Source organism: Rhinolophus sinicus, chromosome 2, assembly GCF_057876585.1.
Source record: "Rhinolophus sinicus isolate RSI-liver-muscle chromosome 2, RSI-T2T, whole genome shotgun sequence".
Classification (NCBI taxonomy): domain Eukaryota; kingdom Metazoa; phylum Chordata; class Mammalia; order Chiroptera; family Rhinolophidae; genus Rhinolophus; species Rhinolophus sinicus.
In genome coordinates, this window is record NC_142502.1 from 27,481,042 (window position 1) to 27,495,649 (window position 14,608).

The 14,608-nt window shown below is 35.3% G+C and overlaps 1 protein-coding gene across 16 annotated transcripts in view; it reads right to left on the reverse strand.

Annotated features, from left to right (window-relative positions):
• Nucleotides 1-1,742: 1,742 nt before the first annotated feature.
• Nucleotides 1,743-14,608, reverse strand: part of EYA4 (EYA transcriptional coactivator and phosphatase 4) — a 287,111-nt gene continuing 274,245 nt past the window's right edge. For 11 of the 16 annotated variants that reach the window (XM_019732796.3, XM_019732795.3, XM_019732792.3 and 8 more), the window contains 3 exons: nucleotides 10,414-10,535; nucleotides 8,739-8,839; nucleotides 1,743-5,135 (listed from right to left, as the gene is read on the reverse strand). In XM_019732796.3, the coding sequence (XP_019588355.1) occupies nucleotides 5,055-5,135; nucleotides 8,739-8,839; nucleotides 10,414-10,535 (304 nt within the window). In that variant the 3' untranslated portion in view covers nucleotides 1,743-5,054. Of the gene's footprint in view, nucleotides 5,136-8,738; nucleotides 8,840-8,877; nucleotides 8,979-10,413; nucleotides 10,536-14,608 lie in introns of all 16 variants that reach the window. The other 5 variants (XM_019732790.3, XM_019732788.3, XM_074333606.2 and 2 more) reach the window with 2 other exon arrangements.

Consider the following 14,608-nt stretch of genomic DNA (forward strand, 5'->3'; position numbering starts at 1 on the left):
TGGTTACCATCAGCATCCAGTCACTTCTGATTACGGCGAACTACTGCTTGAGCAACGTTGACCAAAGTGACCACTTGTATACATATTTTTGTCACCCCAGTGTTTCTTTTATAACACTACACCCAATAACTGATTTTTTAAAAATACAAAACAAGCACAGGTGTTAAATAATGGTTATCTCTTGCTAGCTAAGGGAAATCAAATCATACACCTCTTTTCCTTTTATATATATATATATATATATATATATATATATATATATATATATATATTAAAGAGGGCTGAGACTTAATATATATATTAAAGAGGGCTGAGCAATAATATATATTGCTTCTGGGACTCAATTACAAACCACAGTTTGCAAACAAACTGTGACATTTTGTGGTGTTAAGTAATTTAAATCAATGAACCTATTGATGTTGTATACTGTTTTTTAAAAACAAGACAGTAACAGACGGACAGAGGCAGCAATCATAGATTCATTGTAAACTTATTTTTTTCCAGCAGATCATTCTGAGCTCATATATAACTTTTTTTCCAAATACAGTTTTGTGTAGGGCTATTTTTGTTCCTTATTTTTGTAAGTTATGAGGCCAGCAAACACTTCAGCTAAGTTGTAAAAATTTACATTAGTCTCATCCAAACTTACCTGTATGTTTTCTCCTTTTATTTGTTTTAAGTCTAATGCTATCATTTTAAAGTGTCTTTAATTTCAGACCATGACTATAGAAGTGTTTTCCTATGGTGTATGCAGTCATACACAGATATTTTTTGAGTACCTATTATATGCCAGACACTTTCTCAGATACTGGTTATAGTGACCAGGGCTGTCCAAACTTTTTTCAACATTTTTCACCAAGGGCCATATGTGGTAAAACACACAAACAGCTGGGCCACTCAATGGAGGTGAAGTACGTATTGCCTCACCTGGTTTACTTAAGTAAACTAAATGTATTTTTGGAATTTTCTGCGGGCCAATTAAAAATGGATTGCGGTCCGCAGTTTGGACACCCCTGGGTTATGCAGAGGTAACAAAACAAAACAAACATCCCTGCCCCCACAGAGCATACATCCTACTGGGTATCTTATCAATATAAAATATAAGTTAAATTATGTGTCATGTTGGATGCCTATGCATTTAGGGATTATATATTATTTCACAGTATAGCAAGGAAATAATAGAAATGTTAAAGAGCACGTGAAGTTTTAGAGAAGGTCCTACTCAATTCAGAAGTTAACATTTGCAAATGTTGTGAAGGCTGTCGGTCTGAACTTTGCCTTTGGTTTGCATATGCAACAGATTTACAAATAAAGTAATGCTATGTACTGATAATAAAGGAGCTTTGACATTGATTTTAGAAAAACATTCCTCTATCTCTCTTAGAAGCTACTTATGAAGGTTGTCCCATAGTCATCTCAAGGGAACTTGCTTTAAATAGTCTAACAGGCATTATTTTATCATTAATGAACTGAGACTCACACAGTATACCTGAATGTACTACCTATGTGTAAAAAACTATACAACTCACATCTTTGCAGTACACCAGCCTGCTTTTAGTTTTAATTAGTGATATTTTACTGTGTTATATACCAGCTTGCCTTAACTGCAAATTATACAACATAGGCACGTAAAAAAAGGGGAAAGTACATCAAGAAACCTAAATACAAACTTCACATTATTTAGAATCGAGCTAAATACACACAACAAAAACTCTACAACATGAGAGGGTGAAGAAAATGAAAACATTTCCAAAGGTATTTATTGAGAAATAGTAAAGATGTACATATTTTTACAAGCTTTTAATATTAATTTACATTTCTTTAAATTATGTAGGCCCCGATAATCTATACTTTACTAATACATAACAGAAACCCTTGACTTTGACTGTGAGATCTCCATAATGCTACCATAGTTGGGAGTCAAAATGCAACTTTGGCTCATGATGCTTAAGTTTGTTTTCAAAAGAAATACTAAATGCCATATTCACTGAGAATGTAGGCTTGTCATAAACAAATGTGCTTTTCAAAAAATTCGTACTGGAGCATGCTGTTGTGACACTATTTTGTATCTTAGGTCACCAGAGACTAAGGAAAAAAACCACATTGTTAAAGAGTTAGTATCTACTTTTTGTGCACAAAACTGCATAATTCTAAAATAATTATTTTTGCCTCTGAATTTGTTTCACCAACTTCTGCAGGGGTATAGGGACTTAACATTGCATGCTATAATATTACTGCCAGGTGACCAGTTTTGCTATTCTTCAGGTGCAACACAAGACAGTTACCTTTCCTGGTGATATACCACCTTTGTACATAAAGTAGCCCCAAATCCATTTTAATTGCAGAAGGTGTTTCAAGATGGTTTACAATAAGGCACAATATTCGATAGGGAAATAGAATATGGATATTGCCAAAGGGGCTGTTTTTTTGTTGGTTGGTTTATCTTTTGTTTTTCAGATCTGACAGGAAGAGGATCTTCTGTTCCTAAGGTGGGAAGGGACGCATTCTAGTTTGAGCATACTCAAAGTCAAATGACAAGCTGGGATGTGGGCTCATTGGTGGACACCATGGCGGTGCCAGATAAGCTCTTCTCTTTCAACATAGCATTTAGGTTTTATGCTGGCAGCCTCTTCTGAACACATAATCAGAGAAGATGTGTGTGAGAAATAGCACTGGGTGATGCAGTCAGTGACCCTTCTTCTCTTTGCCCTATGAAGGGGTGTTCCTTTTTGCACCTGCAGGTTTAGCAGCACAAGAAGCCTTGCTTGTTTGATATAAAAAAGAATTACAAATTTAGATGTAATGCCACAATTCTGTCATTTAAAGAAACTATACATTAAAGATAATTTTGTTTTATTCACAGTAATAAATATTTAAGGTTTTAGTGCACAAAATATAATTAAGTATTGATAATCAATGCAGCTCTTTAATTTCTTAAACTGCTATTTTCAAGCTAAAGGCTAACAGAAATGTAAGATATTATTATTATTATTATTATTATTAAAAGCATTCCAACCTTAATTTGTCTGCAACTGTACTTTGGGCAGAGGTAGCCAAAAGCTATACGATTTAAAGAATAAGTTTTAGGTTTGTGTAGTGAAATCACAATCTTATGTAATATTGGCTCTCAATCTCTTTCTGCCCAATGTAAACATGGCCTTTGCATTCAGTAAAGAAATACAGGTTTATAGTCTGGAAAATAAAATCCCCTTTCCATAGTGAATGTTGTGATCAGTGTGCAAAGCACCGACCTCATGGGCGCCCCCAAAACCTCAGATGATGATGAATTATCACAACCAGCCTCTGGTTAGGACACTGCCTGGTAGCTGGACTCCAGGTTCCACATTATGACATGTTAAAAACGGAACTGCAGGTGCAGACATAATTTAAACACTCCTACATCTCAAAGTCTTAAATTTCCACAAGGGAAATCATGTCATACAAAATGACAGGAGAACCTGTATCGTGTTCCTAACATGGGCTACACACCAAGAAAACAAATAAACATGCAAACATGATGACAGGTTCTCCTTGCAATGAGTGCAGTCAGCTCTGCAGTAACAGTACAGGTAGATAGTAAGATGCGTCGGTCTGTAATGGAGAGAAACTGGATTGATGTGTTAAGACAGAACCAGGTACTATTTCACTGTTGTAATTTCAATAATGCTGCCAAGATCAGGCTCACTTGCTAATTTATTTAACGGTGATATTCTAGGTAAAATTTTCATTGATTCGCTTTTTTTCCTTAGAAGCCATTCAGGGCATCTACCTTCCACTACTGATGACATTTCAGTTTTGCAATAGCATTGGGAATAAATACACTTAGCTTTATTTTAAGCTATGTTTATTCAATGGGAATTTTAAGCCATGTTCATGGCATAGTCTAAGAAAGTTTGGGTAATATTTGCTTGTGAATTCATGAGAATATTTTCCTCTACACAACTTACACTTACCAAAAAGTCCAACTCAAAACAGTGCAAGTCATCATGAATATGGCTCTTAGTTTTCTCCAGTAAAACTGTAGAAAAGGTCCTCAAGACTTCAACATACAGTTCACTTTCTAAGTAAAGGTCCCACAGTCTTTCCCAAACCTTCTGCTTATGGTTGGATGCACAAATAGTTGCCTCAGACAATTATTGGAATTATTAAGAACCCAAATAAAACACAAGCTTTCCTTTATTATTATTGTTTTCTTATTGCAACAAATGCTCAGTTTCTTGCTGATGCAGTATTAAGCTTTGATAGCTTGAATTTTAAATTTGGTCATGTTAAGAATGATCACAAAGGTTTTTGTTTTTCATTATCTACAGAGATTTTAACCAAAGTTACATTGTAACACACAAATGCTGTCTTGTCTTTAAGGCACAACACATCAGTATGAACATTCTGTTTGCCAAACTTAAAAAAGAGACAATATTAGATTCCCATTTCACCTCCCACCTCCCTCCCCCGACAAATGAAAGAAAAATTGCATCCACTTTCAAAGTCAGCTGCTAATAAAGTCACAGTAAATTATTTTCATCAATAATTTACACAAATTACAGGTCTAGATAGGATTGTCCTTATACAGTCTGAGTGCATTCCAATTCAGATTTTCTGGGCTAGGTAGGCTAAAGTCAGATTCAAACCTCAGGGCTGAGAAGGTCTCTCGTTTTGAGGAATGTTGTTGATGAACACCACCTTGTCAGACGAAGCATGTGTTGGTGCTTTGCCAGGGTAAGAGTTCTTTGCTAAAGCTGTCAATTCCAGTTAGGACTCATTTGGTGTGTACCAGCAACCTCCACAGATTTTTAAAAAACCATTAAAGTGTTGTAAATATAAGACCATAGAGCTTCTTTTCTGTAGCACTAAAGTTTAATTCCGTTCAGCAATCTGAATTCTTCATTCTGGAATTTTCATTCCAAATATGATTTCATCCTTTAAGACAATTTATATGTGTAAAGCCAGAGGCATTGAATCACACATAAAAATTCAGTGTACTTGAAATATATATATATATATATATATATATATATGTATATATATAAAAACGGATCTCCAGCTAGAGAACACAGTTACAAATACTCTAATTCCAGTGCTTGATGTAGAGCCAAGAGGTCTGAGTGACTTGATATCCTCCAAAAGGGCATGTTGTGCTGTGTGGTTAAGAGAGGGAAGGATGAGAGAGAAAAGGGGAAGGAATGGAGAGAGATCATAACTATTGTCTCAATGAAGCAGCCGTACACATAAGGATGTGTAGTCCACCCAAGTTCAAGGGAGGGAACTTAAGAGAGGGATGATCATATTTGAAGGCTTGGTAGCATCAATATGGCAATGTCAAAATAATAGAGAAATAGATCTGAACTGGATTTTAATGATAAGAAAAGCAATTATTGAACTTTTTTTTTCAGGTAGCTTAATATTTATTCTGGAAAGCATCATTACCAACAGTAGCACCTGGGAAAGCAAGCTGGACATCAAAATTCTACATGGCTGATGGAAGGCAAGTTTTAATCACTATATCACTCCTGAAGCTCCATGTCTCAGTTAAAAATAAAATTTAAAAATGCTAAAGTTTCTAAACCCAAAGTCTTTCATCTGTTTGACAGGGAGGAGTAATTCCTTTCTATGTGAAAAAAATAATTTTGAGCTGGACTATATAAGGTAGAAAATGATGTGGGATGGTCGACTATCTTTCCTGTTTGGGATAACTAAGTCAGTAGAGATAACCAGTTTATTTCACTGGTGTGGGATTGAGAGAAAGCTCTCTAAGCATTCTCAGTGGGGAAGAAATCACACCCAAGAGGACAAATATGGGTTCTTATGGGGCAAAAATTCTGAGACATTACAACAGTTTGTGGCCCTACAAAAATATACCAGTATCTGGTATATGTGTGGTATTAAAATTTCATAGAGGGGTATGATCAGGAAAAAGATGTCTGACGTGACTCCATTGTGGGTAATAATGAAAAAAGTAACACTGCATTAGAGGAATTAACAAAACCAAAGCATTATTTGTAAGTTTAGGATAATGACATCTTGTAGAACATATATATATGTGTGTGTATATATATATATATATACACACACACATATATAATATATATATTCATATATATCATGGAAATAAAACATGGAAATATATTTTATAAAAATTAATCAGTAAAATAATAATCTCTGTTGTATCATTCTTTGCTGTCTAGTATAGTAGCTACTAGTTCCACGTAACTATTGAGCACTTGAAATGTGGTTAGTCCAGTTCAAATTACATATTGAATTTCAAAGATTGAAGAAAAAAACAGAATGTAAACATCCTACTAATGATAATTTTTATATTTATTAGGTGTTGAAACAATAATATTTTGGATATATTGGGTTAAAATATATTACTAAAATTAATTCTGTCCCATTTTACTTTTTAATGTGGCTTCTAGAAAATTTGAAATTACAAACATGGCTCATATTACCGTGTTTCCCCCAAAATAAGACCTACCCTGAAAATAAGCCCCAGTTAAGATCGTCAGCCAGATGGACGCATTTAGTACGTTATGACGATGTTCCAGAAGATGACATGACTGTATTTGAATAAACGTAGATTGTTGTACGTAAAACAAGACATCCGCTGAACATACTCCCTAATGCATCTTTTGGAGCAAAAATTAATATAAGACCCAGTCTTATTTTTGGGGAAACAGGGTATATATTTATAGAGGAGGGTGTGGTTATTAATATTCCTGAACTTCAAAATGTCTTCTTAAATTTACAAAGAAAATTATGTTTTAGGTCAAATTAAAGCACAGAAGTCCACATAGATGTACATTTTTTTCATTCAGCTCAGATCTATTTTAATAACAAAATAGTACTTAATATTTTTGCACATGCAATTATAGCTACATCCAAAGAAAAGCATGCATTCTGGATACTAGAGAAACCAACCACCTGTGTTTCAAAATAGAATTATAAGCCTTCACCATCACCAAAACTGTACCTACATAAACAACCATTTGGAAATAGCATTCTAACTGAGGTTCTTATCCTGTTGGCATCATGCCTTTTTTTCTCCTGAAGTTACAGGTGTAAAGCAGAAGTTATAACAACTAGTATACCAAATCTAGTTTTCAAGTCGTTAATAAATGGGTCAATTTTTTAAGTTTTAATTTTGAAAATTATATCCTGTTTCTGGTTTGGAAAAGAGAATGTTATTCTCCCTGATCCAAATATATGTGAATTTCATTAACATAGGCTAAAAGACATGTAAAATGTTTGCTGTAGTGGCAACATCGACTGCCATTTGTCGTGTGTTATTTATGTTGCTGATACAAAATATCAAAACAACATGGGCTCAGGACATTGACAAACTCCAGAAGATATTTCAATTCTGTGAAACTGGAAGGATTTCAAATAGTAGTCAGCAACAAAAGTTGTATTTCTCGAGGCTGCATCCCTGACCACATACAGAACGTCCTTGGGGCCAGTTGCTGTCTTGGGTCACTGACATTGCTAATTAAGCCTGAGCCAAGCCTGCACCAGTTCTCGGCATGGTGCAGAAAAGCATAGAGAATTTCTAGTACGGCTTCCAAATTGTCACCGAATCTTCTAAAGTGGAAGCTCTTTCTCCATTTTACTTGATTTGAATTGAGGACAAACATAAATCATTTCCTTTCTCATTCTACTATGTCTCTAAACTTTTCTAAAAAACTGTTTATGTTGATATTTTTTGAAAACAAATCAGATAAACACCAGCACATGCAAGTGTTTAGTGAAGGCTTGATTGGATGAGGATTTGAAATCTCCTCAGGATAAAAAGAACAGCATTCTTTCTACGTAAAACAATATAAGCTGATCTGTCACTGTTTCAAAATACGAATTCATCATGTTGCTATTTTATAAATTATGTCACTTTTATCCTGGCTAGATATTTTGCTGTCATTCAGAGAAGGAGGCAGTAAATCTCAGTGTTGTGTCGACTGATACAGTCTGGTGTCTGGGCCAGTCCTGGTATCCGCTTTTGATCGTGGACCAACCATTTAATGGTTTTTAACTGCCTTGATTTCTTCTTCAGAAATGTGGGCCAGATGAAAGGCTGATTTAAATACCTAGGGCCTATGAGATCTTGCGAATATGTTCAAACCAGCTGCTTGGCTTCAATCATGTACCAATGGTTAACCAAAATAGACAACACTCTTCTAGAAGATGTGAGGCATGTTGCTTCTGAGTCTCTACCACAAGTTGGCACAAAAGGATCTGAATAGTACATCCAATTCCAATAGCGTTTTTTAAATTTTCTCATAATAGTTTGTCCTTCAGTTATTAAATCTACCCTCAGCATTTACTACTAGGCACTCACAAGGACCATACGGCATAAAGGATGGATGAGAAAAGGTGTAAAAAATGGAATCACATGATTTTCTATGAAGCTCACTATACTTCTTTATACTGTGCTTAAATTTCATGTGCTTAAAATGGTTATTTTTCTCCATACTTCTTACAGACCATTATATCTGTGTGTATTACACACACACACACACACACACACACACACACACACCACTAAATTTTCCTGCATTGCCTATAAAATTTCAAAATGCTAGACTCCAAATGGTTTATTTGAATGTAAGTATTGACCTTCTCATGCGTTTACTGCTTTGCATCTATAAATTTAAATCATTTGTCAAGCTGCCATTGGGCCAAACTACAGAAATGCAAACAAAAAAGCTTGCATTAGAAGTATCACACCAACATTGTTTGAGACAGGTTACCTTTTTTGCTGCCTGTTCTTCTTCTACACCATCCCCAATTACAACATATACTACTTTTCTGCCAAACCTTTGCATTATTCGTTCAAAGCAACTTTCTTTTCCTGGAAGATAAACAAGATAAAGTTCAGAGTGAAGTTACCTGGTTAGCGGCATGTTCCTCATCTCGGCCATCTCCAATCACAACATAAGTTATGTTAGTGCCAAATCTGGACACTATACGCTCAAAACAGCTTTCCTTGCCTGAAAAACAATGCACTGCTTATTCTTCCAGCCATTGCATTCATTAACCTAAAGATTCATAAAGTGTTCAGTTAATTTCTCTTGAATATCAATCACTTAACCTAGCTTGCAACGTCTGGGTTAATGAAATTATCAAATACGTTTGAATCATAAGTCTACTTGGGACAGATTATTCAACAAATGTGTTCCACGCTTCAAAAAACTCTGTAGGATTAAACATTTTACCCAGAGAAAATGTTAGTATCTTTCATTCTGCCAAAAGAATATCAGAACAACTTTACAAGGAACTGTAAGTTTTAATATTTATTTTTTCATTCTATATATCAATATTATCCAGTTTATTTTAAGTAGTATAGATAAGTCAACTGAAAATATTGTGGAAAATTGAAGGTTCACCTATAAGGAAAGAGGAAATACTAAGATGAGATTTACCTTGACATACAACTTTTTTCTTCTGCTAGGGTAAATACATACATTTATGTAAAAAGGAATGGGGTTGATATCAGAGCTCTGAACTGTAGTGCTTATGAGAATGTAGAATTTACGTTATGAAAGCTTGGCTTTAAGTGTACTCCCGAAACAGCTGCAACTGGGGGCTCCTTTTGCCTGTGCCAATATCAAAACTCTGCAAGGCCCAGGGCAGGTTATTTTTGGGAGGGGATTTTAGGATTTTGAACTTCTCTTGTCAAGGTGCCCGAGCCTAAGTTTGTTGACCTTCAGGGCACATTACACAACCCATCTATTTCCCCAGGCATTTCCTTGACAGACAGAGGATACATGAGCTGTTTTCTTTTAACTCTTTCAAGATGGCAGAAGTTGATGAAATTTTGTTTTTGAAAATTTATTAGAAGTCTTAGTCTGTGAAAGGAACTTAACGTCAAAGATGGCTCCACAGATGATATTATCCAAATAAACAAGGTTCTTTGATTGCTACTGAACATTTTCAGAAGTGTGGATTTCCCACTCTTCATGTGTAATGAATATTCCAATTAAGTTTTCTAATTAATGAAATTTTTTTTCCCCTGGAATTAAGGACACTAGATCTATCCATCTGACACTCGTTTATAATGCCAAAATAGTATTTTTATCTTAGATCTAAATGATTGCATATGCAAAGATGAAATGCTATGTACTATTCTAAATAAAATATTAAATACCATGGCTACAGATACTGCGTATTATTCAGATAACATGTGCCATGATGAAAATATATGTGTCAGAACTACCTAGATAATGAGTTAAGAATTTCACGAGGTAACAGCTTGCATAAAATTTGCACATATACAATGAGTGGTATGGGACTTTGTTATTTGAGTGCTATCCAAATTTGTTTAGTATTCTAACAGCAGAATTGATGAAAGAGACACACATGAGAAAATCCCCCCAAAGACATAAGTGAGCACATTCCATACAGAGTGAGAAATGATTTTCTTACCTATTTTAGTTGCACTGTAAATATTCTCAATGGGGAAAGCACCTCCTAAACTATAGAGCAGAACCTTCGCAAGCGCTGGGATCAGTTGGGTTGTCGTTACCAAGACATTTACGCAGTTACTCCTAAGATAGGGAGGAAATATGCATATTTGTTTTCTAATACTAAATAGCTTCTAATAGTACAGATTTTAAATTGCCACTGTCGTCTCTCAATTCCATAGCAAATAGCCCCTGATCAGCTAACCTTTTATCACTCCACAGTTATGTATGGAGTGTCTACTACCTGGCAGGCACCATGACAGATGCTAGGAATAGATCCCAAAACAGGGGAAGTAGGAAAAAATGAGCAAAAAGAAGTCGTGGATGAATGATGTTTTTCTCCCCCTCTAAATCACAAGACAAATAGGAAGAGAGACAAGTCAATGGGTACCTGCAATATGGAATATATTGTGTAATACAAATCTCAGGTCCTTGTGGATCCTACAGAACAACACCTATTTCAGTCTGTAGGAATCATGGACTGGTGATCAGAGGGAGGATAGCCTCGTTCTAAGGTTTATGAGTATCCAGAGCAGGTGTTTTTCAGGTTGGTAGGACTCCATGTCCCAGTATTTCCAGAGACTGGGAAAGTAGGAGACATAGGCAGAAAGAAAGAGATAGGATGGGTAACCGGAGTTTTGAGATTTTGTACAAGAAACAGCACAGAGAGGCCCAATCAAGGGGCTGGAGGATGATGGGTCCTGAAGGAGTGAAAGTGGGGAGGATCCTTATTTAGCACTGAAGGGGCTGAATGCTTGAATCTCGTGTTTAGCTACAGCAAAGGACAAATTGCATTTAATGGCCCCAGTTTTAATCTGTCTACAGCGACCCTTTGAGAGTGATACTCCCACTCTGCAATTTACAGCTGTTTTTTTTTTTTTTTTTTTTTTTTTCATGATAGTACTGACAGCCAGAGAGTAAGAATTGCAGGCAGAGACCCCGAAAGAATAGACTTGGCCCTTCCTTCTGGGTTATGGGGAAATTGAGCTGTCCTGCCTTGAGGACCTCAAAACCACACAGGTGAAATTGGGAATCTGTGAACCGTTCTCTATTTGATATTTTGTATTATGAGCCTTTAATACATATTTGTGAGGGATGTAAAATATTCTCTAGAATTCTCTTGATTGATTTTAAGAAACTTGCTCTCTATGGCAACTTAGAAGCGCAAATTGAGTGCTAACTTTTCAGGGGTATGTATATGCTTAACCCCCAGTACAATTAATATTATGCTTTATATTCTCTAGACCAGGGGTGTCGAAACTGTGGCCCGCAGGCCAACTGCAACCCACAATCCATTTTTTATTGGCCCGCAGCAAATTCCAAAAATATATTTAGTTTACTTAAATAAACCAGGTGAGGCAATACGTACTTCACCTTCAGTGAGTGGCCTGGCTGTTTGTGTATTTTACCGCGTATGGCCCTTGGTAAAAAACATTGAAAAAAGTTTGGACACCCCTGCAGACATATCATTTGTAAGAAAAAAAAACACTGTAATTTATTCAGAAACAATTAAAAATCTTTACAATGATAGCCTTTTAAAACATTTTCATTTCTAAATTATCTGCATAGACACCTGATTTTATAATAGGAGCTCTGTCTTGGAAGCAAATGAGGTTATTGACATATGGGGATAAAGAAACAAATATTTCTAGAGGCAGAAGCTGAGTAAGTATCGTCAATAAAATCCTTCATTTTACTGATGAGAACATAAAGACTTAGAAAGTGACTTGCCTATTATCAGACAGAAACTCCCCAAATTATGGCAAATTATTAATAGTAATACACAAACACATTACTATATTATGACACTTAAAGTTCTTCATAAAATTTTGTCAAAACAAGGTGCTATTCAATATCATATATAGGTGAATGTTACAGAATGAAAACATGGTGGAATAAAATAAAGCATAGGCTTTTTAAGTTTAGAGATGTGATTTTTGAAATCTAGCTTCACCACTTACACTGTGCAATATTGAGAATTACATCATTTCTTTCTTTTTGGATGGCACATATTTATATGCAATTTTTGATTACAAACATTGAAAATATTTATAAATTGCACATATATATTTGTAAAATACAGACAAATATAAAGAACTAAAAGAAAAGCATCAATTATTTAACAATGCAGAGATGGTAACTGTTGTCCCCGTTTTGTGCATTTACTTTCAGAGTTTCTGTTTGGGTATAGATTTTTTTTCCCCGTTAGGATTCGTGTGTCTCTATGTGTGTGGTGTGTGTGTGTGTGTGTGTGTGTGTGTGTGTGTGTGTGTATATATATATACACACACACATATATATATGTATATATATATGTAATTTTGTATTCTACTTTTTTTCATTTGTTTATATCATGAGCCTATTCATTTATGTCATATTGTATATTTTTCCTCCTCTCCCAACAAAACATAATGTGTGCAAAATACTCTCTCATGTGGCTGCACCATCACTTTTTAAGGTTAAGCTTGGTCTCTTAGATGGTTTTTTATTTCTTGATATTATAAATAATGCTACCTTACATATACAGTTTTCCCTACACATTTGATTATGTCTTTTGATTATATTCATAAGAGAGGGCTTAGAATCAGAGGTATAAACTTTTCTAAAGACTCTGATACCTAATTCACCAATGTTTTGTATAAGCATCTGTTTTTCTGATATCCCAGACATTTGGTGAAATTTACCAATATGGTAATATGGGTGGTTAACTTAGCAAATTTCATGGTACTTAAATCATCATGTGTAATGACTTATTTTATCCTTCATTTCCTTGTTTTACCTTATTTCTTAAAAATCACATATCCGTGTATTGTTTTTAAGATCATGTTTTTAATAATATCTATATAAGACAGTATGTATAACACATATAAAATCTATATAATAATACAATAACCTTTGATTTTTAACTATCCAAGATAGCTCCTTTAGAAATAATAAAAGGTGTTGAACTCCCCAGAGAAACACGCGTTCCACTACATTTTACACACAATTTCAGGAGCTCAGGAGTCCTCACATCCCAGTTGTCTTGACCTTTGGTCTCCATGTTACTAGTCACAGAGATCACAAGGCCGCAAGTCCAATTCTAAAACACCTTTAATTGTCAGCCAATTCTTCCTTCCATGGAGCCAGGAACTCCCCTCCTGGGATTCCTACTCATCAGTCCTAATTCTTTTCTTCACAGACATAGAGAGAAATGTAATTTATTTCAGCCTAACATATCAAACAGTTGAATCAGTAATATTGTTCCACAGATGATTCTTCTTCAGACAAAACTCCTTGGTTCCTCCCTCCAACTGTTTCTTTCATGTGGTTTCCATAGCCTAAACCCTTCTGGCCACTTTGCTGGACAGAAGATGCTTCAAATTTGTCACAGACCCCGTTGGAATGTGGTGCGCAGAACTGAACAAAGTACCCTGTTCTAGCTTCCCCAGCCTGACCCAGGAAATTACGGCCCCTCTCCTCCTTCTCCCCGCCATTTAAACTTTCTGCTTTCCGTGCAGTTGCTGGTTATGGCACATGGCTAGAAGCCACGTGCAGGATTTGCCACATACTCATTTACTTCCATGTTCTGAATACTGGCCAAGGTTTTTCTGTGTTCTGATTCGATCAGTCCAAATATTCACTTTTTTTCCCCCTGAATTTCATGTTTTTCTGAATTTCAAAATTTCACAAATTTGCTAAGCATGCTGTTTGTTATTTAATCATTTAACTCAGAAATAAAACTAGGAATAGGATAGTACAACGATTGATCCCCACCCTACTAGCTATCACTTTCCAGATTTATTTTATTTTATTGATCAGCATTTATGGCACCTGATGTTCAACTAATTCTAAATGTATTCAATTCTATTATCTACACTAACAAGTCAGTGTTTCACTGTGTAGTTCAAACAACACAAAGGTTATAATTTTTTCAAGAGCTTTCTCTTCCTTTTTGATACATATTATCTATAACGACCTAAAAGACTTAAAAACATGCACTCTTTGTATGAACAGTGTTGTTTTATTTTTGCCATCATCTCCTGTACTTTGTCACTAACGGAGTGCTGCTGTCTTTTTTTCCATTAGAAGTCACATGACTTGAAATTCCTGTGGGGATTATCAGTGCTTATGAGAAGTTTAGAGAGATGGGATCTCCTGATTATTCTGAGAAGCAG